Source organism: Gobius niger (assembly GCF_951799975.1).
Source record: "Gobius niger genome assembly, chromosome: 12".
Classification (NCBI taxonomy): Eukaryota; Metazoa; Chordata; class Actinopteri; order Gobiiformes; family Gobiidae; genus Gobius; species Gobius niger.
Genome location: NC_136863.1, coordinates 9,232,549 through 9,246,591, shown reverse-complemented (window position 1 = coordinate 9,246,591; position 14,043 = coordinate 9,232,549). Strand labels below are relative to the sequence as shown.

General features: G+C 40.3%; 2 protein-coding genes across 4 annotated transcripts in view; both read right to left on the bottom strand.

Annotated features, from left to right (window-relative positions):
• eps8l2 (EPS8 signaling adaptor L2) overlaps positions 1–8,728 on the bottom strand; it is a gene marked incomplete at its 5' end in the record, with an annotated part of 28,091 nt that extends 19,363 nt beyond the window's left edge. Inside the window, 3 exons of one of the 3 annotated variants that reach the window (XM_079568069.1) lie at positions 5,094–5,140; positions 5,489–5,539; positions 8,317–8,728. In XM_079568069.1, coding sequence (XP_079424195.1) covers positions 5,094–5,140; positions 5,489–5,523 — 82 coding nt within the window. Of the gene's footprint in view, positions 1–5,093; positions 5,191–5,488; positions 5,580–8,316 lie in introns of those variants that run through there. The other 2 variants (XM_079568068.1, XM_079568067.1) reach the window with 2 other exon arrangements.
• A 1,343-nt stretch (positions 8,729–10,071) lies between these two features.
• Positions 10,072–11,885, bottom strand: LOC306971554 (transmembrane protein 80-like). Its single transcript, XM_079567870.1, has 5 exons — positions 11,839–11,885; positions 11,702–11,724; positions 11,536–11,629; positions 11,178–11,270; positions 10,072–10,468 (listed from the first exon to the last, which is right to left on the bottom strand). Exons 1-5 carry the CDS (start codon positions 11,855–11,857, stop codon positions 10,245–10,247), a joined length of 453 nt encoding a protein of 150 aa, XP_079423996.1. The 5' UTR covers positions 11,858–11,885; the 3' UTR covers positions 10,072–10,244.
• Between the last annotated feature and the right edge of the window lie 2,158 nt (positions 11,886–14,043).

The window sequence follows — 14,043 nt, the reverse complement described above, 5'->3', positions numbered from 1 at the left end:
CCTTCTCAAAAGCTCAAAACACTCTGTTCAGCTGATGTTATGAGGTGGTAATTACTTTCTTCCTAAAATCTATCATTTGTGTCCATAAACTTTAATATAAAGATTTAAGCACACAAATTGCCTTAATTTCAAAGCATACACATCTTGGTCCCCATTCACTCCATTGGTTACAATGGTTTAGTTTAGTTTAGTTTATTTGTTTATTTGAGCAGTAATGTTCTGCTCAAAAGAAGTGGGACGAAGCAAAAAACAATACAACATAAATTCTCATTTCACAATAGCACAAAGGAACATAGTGCAAAAGGAACAAATCAACAACAAAGAAACAACAGCAAAACAAATAGAAATAAATCTGATCATGGTAGAAATGTCCATTTTCAAGATGGCATTTACATTGAGACATTACATGACCGAAACTCATGTACTGTGCACATTCCCCAAAAAGAGTAATACTAATTATGAAACAACAATGACAAAGCTACATAAAGAACCATATCAGTCACATGCATGACTCCTGCAACATGCACACATACACACACACACACACCATACCTGTTTATGAATTAACCTGATCTTATTTTAATTACATTGTCAATCATACAATTTGCAGCATCATAGTTTGATTTGCCTCATTGGCAAAAGAGAACCTGTTGCACTTCAAAGCAGCTTATTATTAACACAGACCAAACTTACAAAGCACTGTCTGATAGGAAATTAAAAGAAACGAAGCACAACTACAACAAAAATGTTCTTGTGATGAGATTATTATGATTTGAGTTCCTAATTGAAATTATATGCCAGTGAAATAGGAGTCTTGGCACTTATATAACAAAAAAACATCTAATTGAAATAAGGAAATGATAATACAGTATTTTGCTTGAAAGCATTAAATAAACATTTGCAGATATTTATATGTTGCTCAATTTAAGATCCAATATTTTTTTATTCCAGTCCATTAACTATTTTAAGATATCATTTTTTGCAGTTATTGCTTAGTCAAACTTCCAATATGATGATAACGATAGCACTAGCCAGAGATGGTTTTTAAGCAATTAATCAACATCTTAGATCAGTTCTGCATACAGAAAAAACAGCTCTAAAGTGATATCAGACTTTTTGTATTGACATTACATTGTTTGACATGCTGTTTTTCTAATCAAGTTTAGGCTATTACTACTTTTATGACAATCCCCAAAACTGCCATTAGCCCGTCCCTTCACAAGTTAAAACCCCAATGTGGCCCTTGGGTCAAAAAGTTCGCCGACACCCGCAGTAAACAGTGCAACCACATAATAGTTCCCTACAGACTCCCTCATAAATAGCAACAAAGAAGGATCTTAGAAGCTTTGTCTCTTCTTGGATGAGTGGCTTCTTATACAGAGTGTTCTCACAAACCCACACCAACCTAAGACATCGAAAACTGAAGGTACAGCAGTGACGTTAGCCCTGGCCTTTCCTTCCTTCCTCTCGGGAGGTGAGCCTTTACAGGTGAACAACAGGCGTCAGGTGCTGCTCTGAAAGTGGAGCTCCTCATAATTTATTAAGCACTGGCATTTGTGCCAATCAATTCACAGCCTGCTGCAGCCTGCAATAAGAGCCACTTAGCAGCAGATGGGCTGGTCATGGAGTCAACAGTTTATCCAAGCATCCGCGGCCAGGACTTCTCAGCCTTTCACAAATGCTTAAACCCATCAATCAAAGACTCACAAGTTTGACAGCAGGCGTACAATGACCAAACCACATCAACCTATTTGACACTCCCTGGCTTAATGACAAATTACAATGTTGCAACTAAGTCACTGAACTTTAAAGTAGTTGAGTGAGTTTTGAACCATGGTTATTTGACCTGTATTTGACCAGGAAAGTCCCACTGATATTCATAATCTCTTTGTCAGGGCCTAGCTCCAGTTGGGATCCTATTGCAGTTTTTACCAACCAGGTGTACCAGGACCCCTGAGGTACTTGGAAATATTTCAAATTACTAATACGGGTCAAATTCAGAGAACAAATTTCTCTGTGGGGATTAATAAAGTACACCTGAACCGCAACCTTACAAAAAGAAAGTGAAACTGAGTTGAATTTCAATATTAATTCCGAAGGACAGTTAGTTTTAATAAGGTTTTTCAATAGAAGGTTTGATTTTGAGAGTATTTTAGCTTAATTTGAACACAAGGTGCATGAGGTAAGGGGTACTCTGAGTGTAAATGAATGACTCAGGGGGTCTGTGAGATAAAATAAAAGGTTGGGAACCACAGAGCTATTGCATACGTTTTAGTAGTATTCGTCAAAATTTTGCAGGCATGGGGAGAAATTCAAATTCAACACAGAAAGGCCCTGAACTTGAGACCTTCTTGCTCCTGCTGCACTGCCACGTTAAAATAATCTTCTCTCCGGACGAGATGTGTTTTGTTTGAACAATCTTGCATATTTGCACAGTGTCCTTTGCACCATCTGAAATGATGAGGTGATGCCCTCTTTCTCCAGGACGTCCACACATCTGATGATGTTAGCTCTCAAATTGCTTTCAGTGTAAAAGACATGTTGCTAATAGCCTTTTAAACTGCTTACCTTTCACGCAAAAAAACATGAAAGATGACCAATGCTCGATCAATCTACAGAGACAGCTGAGTATTGTAATGTCAATAAAAAAAATGTTATAGAGAAAATAAATGACTTTGAACTCTTGTTTTATGTCATAGTCAGCTGTGTTAACCATAAACAATAAAAAGATCTGAAGATTGGCAAACGATTTTTACCACACTCTTACTTTTTCATCTTAATTTCACACAAGGCCAAAAGACCAATGGTTCTCAAACTTCTACACTCAGCACCACGTCATATAATCTTTGACCTGTCAGGAACAATCAAATCAGGCTTAAAGGAATAGGCCACCGTATTTGCATATTGAGATGTTCTCACCTTAGCTTAGGCGAGTTGACGCATACCTGTCTGGTCTGTACACGAGCTATGACTTTACTGCACGGATGTCGAAGTGCTCCTAAGGTGTTAGGTGTTAGGCCTTTTTATCTTATCTTAAAAAATCGACATGTCTAATTTTGTGTGACTATACTTGGATTGCGTAACTACTCACGCAACCGTATTTAAATAGGGAAAACGTGGAAGAGCTTGGTCGCTTCTAATTTCACCCCATTTGGCCACATAGAGGAGAGGAGGAGAGACTAAATGCTAACAACATCTTTGGTCATTTTGTGTGGCTGAGCGCACGCATACAGACCAGACAGGTACGCATCAACTCATCTAAGCTAAAGTAATATCTCAGTATGGAAAAACGGTGGCCTATTCCTTTAAACCGGGTCTAGAATAAGTAAGCAAGTAAGTCAAATGCCTAACCCAAAGCACAAAAACAAACACCCAACTCAAACGCACATCTCTCATTAAAATGAATACATTCTAAAATAGCAGATGACCCTGAGAACCAGCCGAAGAAGCCCGAGTATCACCAGTGGAACACGTAACAGTGATGAATGTGAATTGTTGAAACGGGACAATTGCTATTGCTGCAAACCATTAACAATTGTCACAGTAAATGATCGGACCAATTTTCCCGTTTTAGTCAGCGATGATGACGCACTCTCACATAGAAGCAGATGGCAGTATTATAAATTATGAAAGGAGCTTCCAAAAGCAAAAACCACAAATGAAGCCAAGTCATTTATGCCACGGACAAGGTCCATTACACAACTGAACACAAACTTGGCAAACAATGAATAGACATGTTGCCTGTCCCTTTCTCAACTCGCACTATAATGGATTAAAAGTTTGAATTTTAAACCTAGTGTTTACTTTACTGCTCTAAAAAGGTTAACTCAACCCCAACATGCCCATTACATACGTAGCTTCACTGCTATTAGACCTGTAATGGGAGTTTGCCGTCTGCAGCATGAGTAAGCTGAGAACCGCACTCAAACTTTTCCAATGCTCCTTTCAATGCCACCTTTATTTACCTACAGCCAGACATCGGTTTCCTCCACCCAAGGCTGGCACAGAGAAAAACAGACACTCCCTCTAAACACATACAACAAGTCTGAATCCAGTGAGGAGTCGCCCTCATGGAAGTACACCGGCAGCTGGTGACATGTTTTTGTTCCTCGTATGGGGCAGGTATCGCATCAGGACCTTGGCCCCTCTTATCTGCATGTGGTTTGTCCACTCTGCAGTCACAGCCCAGTGGAGCGGAGCCACTTGCCCACCATTTGCATAGTACATGGCCATGATTTGACTGCATGACTTGATAATTTCTCTGTTGTTATGAAAACACACGACAGAGACTCAAGTTACTCAATTGTCCAAAATACTGGATCATCATGTTTAAAGGCTCAATTCCTAATTGTTTTTCTTTACAAAGGAAGAATGTATTTCTAACATATGGTTCACAGGAACACTTTTAAAACCACGTTTCACAATTTCCAGGGAGCAATACTGTCACAGTAATGTAAATAACAACAACTATCTGCTAGCTTACAATCAATAAAACATCTTCAAATGCACAGTGCACAAAGGTCTTTTCCACAAATGTCTGTTATTACAAAATATTGAGGGGCAAAACATTTTTTATCAACTACAACGGAAAAAAAAAACAGGTATAGGGCCTTTAAAACTTATTTTGGAGTAGAGGGTGACCACAGTGAAGCACCTGGGCTTGGTTTAGCGCCTTTGCAGGAGTATTAGCCTGGTGTGTATGTTATAGGTTGATAGGTCAAAGAGCAGCACCGAGGGGACTCCACCTACAATATCTATGTTATCTCTGTTATCCAGCAGTTGTCCATTGTAGTAGAGATATAAATATATTTGACTGAACTGGGTTGATTGAGTTGAAGATTTTTCGCTTCAGAAGCTGAAGGTGGAAGCCAAACATCCTCAACTCAATCAACCCGGTTCAGTCAAAGATATTTAAATCTTTAAATTCAAAGCCAATACATTGCAGCTCCCACACAGTGCAGAAATCGAACCTTGGACCTTCTTGCTGCGCCACCAGTGCCATGCCTGTGACTCATGACTGGCTTTAAAAAACTGGTAGAATGCCGTGGCGTGTACCAACCTGAAAATAATCCCTGAGCAGTTACCGGACTTACCATAGAGGGCCTTGGCGCTGAGCTTGCTGTCCGAGCGGGCCACTCCACTGCAACGACATGCAGAGGAAATCGGGTTACGCTTCATCCTTCCTTGCATGTCTTTGTTCTCTACCCTAACGCCCTCAGAAGTTCAAAACTAACTCAACGCAGACTGGCATTAACTAAACCTGAGATTTTGAGCATACAGCAGAAGCAGAGAGAGAGCGAGAGAGGGAGAAGGGGGTGTGGGAGCGAAAACAAACAGCACAGAACACTGGCCCTGTGTGCTGAAGGTCCCTGACCCGTCCACCTCTACATGGGCAGGGTGAGTAAGCTATCAGACATTTCAAGCTTAGCTGCAGATATGGAGCCTATACTGTACAGTAAGGTAAAAAAAAAACATGTGCAGCACTCACTTGGCTGGCCTCGACGGAGGTCCCCCGACACTCATGGTTCAAGGCATCCACCTGAAATACAAGGAAATACACAGAATTAGTCAAAAAGAAAAAAAAATCTCTCAGTGACAAAGACATCAGTGACTCTCAAACCCTTTTCCAACCAAACTAGAGTGTTTTAAGTCATTTCCAATCATATAAATGATGTTCTAGGTCTCAATAATCAGTGCAAGGTTAAACACAAAAGATGCCATCTATTAATAAGAATGAGATTATCCTATGGTTTCAACCTCCTTTTTTCAGAAGCTCTTGAGACACACTGAAGCTTTGGGACTGACAAAAAAAAAGTTAGGGGCAGTGGTTCGTAATTAGTGTGGCCTTGTTTTGATGCAATTTGCTAAAAAAAAGAAGAAAAATGTCTGTGTATGTTGCTAAGGTGGCTCGGGCATCTGTTTCGGATGCCTCCTAGTCGCCTCCAGTGGAAGGTGTTCCAGGCTTCCAAGGCCCTGTGGAAGGCCCAGGGCACGTTGGTGGGACTATGTCTCCGAGCTGGCCTGGTGTCGCCTCAGGGTCCCCCCAGAACAGCTGGAGGAGGTGTGCATGGATCGGGAAGTCTGGGCATCTCTGCCTCCGCGACCCGGCCCCGGATAAAGCGGAAGAAAATAGATGGATGTGTTTGTTTGTTTGTTTGTTTGTTTGTTTGTTTGAATCTACAAAAATAGTATAGAAAAATATGGCAATACTATCATTATAACAACATTATTCACAACAGTTATTGAATATCGCATTGTTGTCTCATTACAGTCACAATATTTGACATTACCTACAAAAGAGGGTATGTGGGTGATAGAATGATCATGGCATAAGAGCATACCCTTTACTACAATAAGTAGGGCTATACGATTTGGAAAATGAACAACTATTGCACAGCCTAAGACAATACTACACTATTACTATATGGTGTATGAGGCACAAAGAGGAAGTGACTCTAAGTAAGTGCATCAAACAAATCTCTGTGTGCTGTTATTTGATCGTTTTGAGAGGAGGCGCGGCATTGGAGCGTAGGATGGCCTGTCAACATAAAACCAGCGCAAATGATGAATTGAATTGAGGGGTGGAAACACATGTCCACAGTCACTGTCACACTTCGCTGTCAGACATAAAAGCAGATGACATTATGTAAGAAGAAGGCATATCCATATCAGTAAGGACGCACACGAGCTGTCAATCATATCATAATCAGCTGATAATGCTTCTCCAAAGTTCCACAGATCGATTTTTTTCCCCCTGAAACCCAGTGCAGAGGTGAAGTTTAATTAGACGCGTTAATTGTAAGCAGCTTTCACCTCGTGTGACCTGACCACACCAGATCCATGTTCTCTGTTTAGCCACACGCACAGGCTGTATTATTCATCACTGGTGAGAGCTGGGCCTCCCGTGGCCAGAGCACTCTTACCAATAGCACAACCACAGCAATAATCGTCACAGCGCGGTTATGTCATAGGCCTAGCCCTGCCCATCTCCTGCAGTGTAAGTTTTGTGCATGTAGTCAGCTGTTGCGGAGGTGCACAAATGTAGAGCAAATTCAGATCATTCTGGAAAAAGAAGAAACGATCAAACAAAACTAAAGAGAACAGCTAAAGCTTGGAACACATTGCAGAAACAAAAAGTTGTAACATAATCGCACTGACAACACAGACAATGAACAGCTGATGGAAGCACTGATTACAAGGGGCCAAACTCAGGTCCCACCAAACCCAAATAGGGATCAAGCAAACACTCCCATAATGCAGTGTTTTCCCCAAACGTTACACGCCAAGTACCACCTCAGAGCACTTAATTGTCTAAGCTTGATCACAATCAAATCAGGAAAACTACACTAAAATATGCCTAAATGGTGTATGTTTAAACCAGAAATAAACACCTAACTTGATGCATCACTGAAGATTACATAACATTATTATAATTACTATAGTCTGAAATTGAAGATGACAAAGAAAACCACTGGGCAGTGACTTGTGACTCAACTGTAGGTTTGAGGCTCGAAGACTCTGACTTGCACTCTTCTGTATAGTAGCCAACATTCTTTTATAAACAAGCCTTTAAGTGATAGCTTTGAGTTCAAAGATCGTTTAAAGGTGTCAGAATTCACAATGAGTGAGCACAGTTTTAAAAAATGTAAAAGATTCTTCTTAAATGAGCAGGACTTGTAGTTTAAAGTGAAAATAACCAGTGACGTTTCTGGCCATCTCTGATGATAGAAACATAGACTTTGCACTCAGTCCTTATAAGTGGGTTTTCTGTGGATAAGAGATAATGACAACAAGAAGTAATCTGTCTCGGTTAAAAAAGAATGTTGCTTGTGAACAGTTAAACAATATGTTCTGCTGTCATAGCCTATATTTAGATGGTTATGGTAGTATACAGGCAACATGTTTTCTCTAAATGCCAGCTTCCAAATTAAAATCTGTGTTGTTTTTTCTTCCATGCAGTGAAATGCATTTAAAACATCACTTGAAGTTATTTTTTTTACCACAAATATAATTCAATAAAGGTTATAATGCCATATGGCTGTGACTACATGACCTCTCAGCCCAACAGCTGGCAAACGCGCGAGTCACCACAGAGAAAACTACTTATTAGAGGTTTAGGTCTTCACATTAATTATTTACAAACACAATGCCAATAGCCCATGCAAAGGACCATTGAACCCCTTAAAGGCGAATTCATGAATAGATCTAGCCTTCACTCTTTACACACGTGTTTACTCTTAACTTTCTGACAAGCTACTTCAATAAGAGCTCACAGGTAATGCCACAGAAGCGTGTTATAGCCCAGTTATTACTCACTGTGGTATTTTCTCCCGGAATCCTCACGTTTGAAGTTCAGTCAAAAACTCCTCATTCATAAGCCTCCCATCGCACAGGCTACAGCCACAGCCTGAACACGAAGCGCACGGCACGGCACGGAGCGAGGCGGTCCCGTCGCAGGAAAAGGCCCCGGAGTGTGACTGAGCGCAGGGCGGCGGGTGGTTCGCAGGAAGAGTGGCTGAGCAGGTGAGAATATGCGTGGGCAGGGCAGGTAACTCTAGAGGAGATGGGCGGGACTTGGGGCATGAGGTGCCTTGTTCTGCATGAGGAGTTGTTACTGCTTTCTAATTAGGCCTGGGTGTGCGCAACAGAGGAGAACACACAACTTTAGACTGTCACTGTCTGAATCAGGCTGTAGGCTCACAACAAACAGCCAAGGTTTCTTTCTTTATTAGTCACAAGACTGCACTGGGCCCACTTGTAAAAGCCGATTTGGCCAATTCTGTAGTTAGTTACCTACCTATTTCTGTAGGCCAAATGTGAACTGGGGGGCATGTACCTCTGTGAGATGAAATTAAGACAACTTGATTTGAATTTGTTTAGGTATAACCAAACTTTAGCCCATTCACTGTCGTCTCTAAAATGTTATGCACATTTGTTCGAATTTTGAGGAAAAACATTACATATTCTTTGAAAAAAGTTCATTCTTGTGTTTTGGGGGGCCTGGTGGGATCTTTGGATCTGTAAGGAGGCCCCAACGCACTGGACTTTGGGAAGGACTACTGTATGTTAGGGTTCCAATAACCTGGATCAGAGGGTCTCAAACATTGCTTTTGGCACCTTGTACTTGATATATATGATGAATAAACTTTTAACACTAAATAAAGCCTCATAAAATATTTCACCTGGCAATAAGTATCACCAAGTCAGCACCACAATCAAATCAGAACTTGGTATAAAATAGATCCATCCATCCATCCATACATCTTCTTCCACTTGTCCGTTGCCGGGTCGTGGGAATCACATTGCACCAGCCCCTTAGGCTCCTCCTGCAGGTGGTGGGTCCACAGGAGGATGGCCTCATGATTAAACAGGCCTGTTGGTCTCTCATAAGGGGCTTCTGAACTAAATTGGACTAAATTAAGCCTAAATTAGATGAAAAATTAAAAGCATCCAACTCGAATGCATTACCAAGGCACTGATTAAATCAAACATCTCTTATTAAAAGAGCTTAACATTGCTGATGTGACCCGGCCTCTGAGCCTGTTCAAGAGCATGGTTTTGTTTGAGTAAGTGTTTGAATATTAACCTGCAGAGCTGTCAGGCTGAAAACCACGTCTCTCACAGGAATGTGGCCATTTAACCTCTGTGCACGATAATTAAAGCTGAAATGCAATACAAAGGAACAGATATATTTATAACTATATCTATAAATAATTTCACACATATTCGTATAATTATTGATTATATTTGTGTCTTTATTCTCAAAAAGCACAATAAAATAATTTAGCTTACATGAAAATCCACTCCTTAGCCCAACAATAAACTCATTAAATTAAGTTATTATACAAGTCCAAAACACAAAATCATCTCCATGTGAGATCACTAAAGGTCTGACAGTGAAGATACAATGCCATGTCAAATTCAAAAGCTAGAATCTAGGAAAACTAAATATTTGAGGCACAATTATTCATCAAAATGGTCTTTTAACACAAATATGGTGACTTCTGTGTGTTTGTTTAATACAAAAAATATATATATTTAACACGTTTTAAGGAAAGGGTCACTTATATATTGTGCTGCTCCACATCTAGCGCAAAGGAGGCTGATTTACTCATGGACAGAACAACAATATGCACTGGGTCGAGTGGGGATCGGACAAACAATGATGCTGAGTTACTGTGGGTCACTCAACCTCTTTTCTTGTCTTTGTTAAGGCAGCAAATATGAGTGAATCTTTCGAAGTGTCATCTGAAGTAGTGGGAGTACTTGGCCAATCTGGCTAAGGCACTGCAGGCGAGGAGTCCGCTGAGCCCATGGAGAATCAGGAGCACAGAGCTGAGGATGAGGTCCGCCCACACCACGTATGTCTGCCACCACAGGAAGTATACACTCAACACGACGCTGCCCCCGGTGAGCAAGAGGTGGACCACACAGTAGGGCTCAGATTCTGTCAGACTGCCCTTCACTCCTGTACAGGTAAATTACAGACATGATAAGGCAACTGCAACCTTCCCCAGAAAGACAGATAAACATAACAATGGACATTGTTTTTACTTAGTTATTTACATTTCAGTATCAATGACTTACAGCTAAAATGATTGGCCAACAAACAGACTGTATAACTCAAACTCAAACTTTTTATCCCTCCGACGTCTTTCTCCAAACTGATGGACTTTTAGGACATTTAAATGTATATTAGTTTCAATGGTTAATTAATAAAATATTTTGTATAACATTAAAATGCTATTATTTATTCATTATATCATGTTAAATTGTTTGACTCCAAGGTTGAGGTCCTAGGCAGAACTTATTACTGCAAGCTTTAACAAAACAAATGTAAGTTTGGTGGGAGGAGCATAGGACCATAGTAAAATCTATACAAACCTAAATGATTTATACCTTATGAAACAAATTTCAACAAACAAACAAATAGGATAAGCGGGGGAAGTAAGTCACCAGTATATGACCTAGGCATATTTCAGTATGTGTCATTCAATTAAAAAAATATGGAGCCAGGCTCAGGCTGTCTGTATGCAGTGTGTGTGTGCGTGTAATGTATATGAGTAGCTGGTGGGGATTAGAGGGGCCAATGGAGCAGTTTGGCAGCATTCAGTCATTGTGAGTTCTCTTAGCTACAGGCTAATCGCAGACTTTATCACTTCTGAAAGTATTCTCACCACAGAAGAAGAGAAGAACCTCTAGAAGTGCCAGCAGAAAGAGTAGAGCCACATCCAAACTGAGCGCATCAGTCGGATAGGACAGTTCCCAGGCTGAAAGACACATTATGTACATGGTTTAGCAGTCTATAGATAAGATAAGATAGCCTTTACTGATCTCACACAGAGAAATTCATTTGTTACACTTGTACAAATGTGCAATCAAAGAACAGGATGATGATGTGTTCATTAACATGTACTCTCCCTACCAAACACACCAAGATATAAAAATATAAAATGTTCAACAACTAAAAGTAAATAGATGTAGCCTATCTTACAGTATACAATGCATAAACCACACTACAGTATCAGCACTCACTTTTTCTGATGATTAAACCCAGAGTGAACAGAAAGTAGAAGACAAAGTATCCCACGGTCAACCGCAAAACGAGCTGGAAACACGCAGATGAGAACTGGGATGCGCGGTTAAGGTAAAGAGATGAAAATCGTGCAGAACTCAAGCGATTACAAAACAAAAAGGATACTTCACTCGTGGTAGATCTTCCTCCTAAAAACACAGAGATGCACGTAGGCAACGTAACAGTGAATAATCAACAAATTGCTCTATATTTATTTGTGGGTTACTATTTTTTTTCAGCAACCATAGCAACGCGTCACTCACCTCCTCCGTACGTCGCCATTTTGAAACGCTCGGCGATTCAAGGATCATCAAGAGGGAGATTAGCGCCATCTGCTGACCACTATTTGTTGCCCTTTTTTTTCAAAGCGAGTAATCCACCCAAAAAGTGATTACAGGCTCAACATTCCTGAAAGAATGAGGCGCACACACAAAAGTTAAAATAGCCACACACAAAAAAAGATTGCCCTGACGTTTTCAGCATGCAATGGCCTACTTTTTTGGTTGAAGTCCCAGATGTCCCTAAAAGATGGGGCAGACATATCCTAATGAGAAATAATAGGCCTACAAATTGTAAACCTGATCAATTGTATTAACCATAGCACAAATATTATAGTGTCAGTATAATAATAGTGTAATAGTAGGAGTAGGCCTATAGTTTCCTACCACAGATGCTGACAGAGTAGGTGGGATGAGGATATTGCTCCCTCATGGCAGCAGACCGGACAGGTGGCTACTTCTAATTGTTGTTTTATGTCCTGACTGCATCTGTGTAGACTATAGACTAGGTTCAGATAAAGTATGTTCTCCATGGCAGTGGTTCTCCAATGGGATGCTGTCAGGACCCAATAATCCTATGGCTAGCCTTCTTCAATAGCATGTAAAATAGCCTACTGTGTTTCCCCCACAAGTGAATGTTGAATAAACAGTAGATAAACCTAAAGAATACAACTGTATTGTCAACAAAACAACAGTAACTTTTTACAGATTCAGATGTTTCAACACATTTATAGAAGATAAATATTGAAAGAAATGCATTGTGGAAAAGGCTCATGACCCAATCTGGTTCGGCGATAGACTTTTGGGTCCCGACCCACCTTTTGAGAACCACTGCTCGATGGAGTGGAAGCTTAATTGTAAAGCGTTGTGCTGCTGTCTCTGGCCCTTAATTGATAGAACTCAACATAAGCATTTTACAATATCAAATGTGTACAGAATGTCCCAGAATGCCCACATTTTTGGTTCTGGTCCTTTTTTACAGGAAATTATAATTGCATTTTATACCACAATTGAAGATACTATATAAACTTTCCCTTTTTAGAAATGCACTTCTTCGTCTCCCTGACATATAGTTTACTGTACATTTATGGTCGAAATTGTGTATCCAGATATATTGAAAGGCAGCTGTTGGATTGTCAAGCGGCCTGTGTCACTCTCTTGTTCTCGGGGACAATCTGTGCAGTGTGGAGCTGTGAACAGGGCCTTGTGCGGGCCCCCTTGCTCGTCCAGGGAGGGGCTCCAGCTGTGGGCCAACAACACCTCACACATGTGGGGGGTGTGAGGGCCGGGGGGGACACAGCCGTATTGTTATTCATACACTGTGGGGGAGTGTGCGCTTGTAGGGTCTGATAAGGAGAGATTGATCACTCCCTAACTCCCCCCCCATAGAGGAGCTGTGTCATGGAGCGTGCAGCCTGAAACACAAGAAGAGGCGAAACACAGCATCAGGGCCTATTATATTGAAATCATATAATATTATCAAGTTTTCTCCAGGACAGTTTTTGAGTAGCATAGACTTTTTCTCTTACTCACTCCACTTGAGCCACATTATTAGAAAGTAATACTTGACTTCCTTTGTTTTGTCGTCATTGTAAATGAAAATTGTTTCTCAATTGACTTACCTGGTAAAAGAAAGAATAAAGACATGAAAAAATTAATCAATATTAAAACACAAAACAAATGTTTAGATATAATAATTCGATTCAATGCACATTTTGAATCTTGAATGTTTTCTCCTATACCCCATGTACGCTGCTTATTTCTTACTGTGCATTGTCCTATGTATGTTTAAAGCAGTGGGACCTATAGCTTTGGGACTCACCAATTGAGTTGCCTTGTGTACGAAATGCGCGGTATAAATAAAGTTGCCTTGCCTTTCCTTGCCATTATCCTCTTTGACAAGCCACGGTGCAAATTAGTTTATTTAATTTATTATGTACAATGTAAAATAGAGTATTTTCTCTATACATTGTTAGAGGATTAATGATAAAATACTATGATCAAAATTTGTCATTTTAACAGGGTCCCAAGCCACCAGTTGAGAACCATTGGCTTTAAGAATAGGCTTTAATGTCTTTTGAATACTTCAGATTTCCCCCTTTTACTCCGTCTTTAAATGTGTTTGTTCTGCTACTTGTTGCCTTTTATATTCAAATGCTGTTCTTTTGTAGCCTACTTTATGTTGCAACC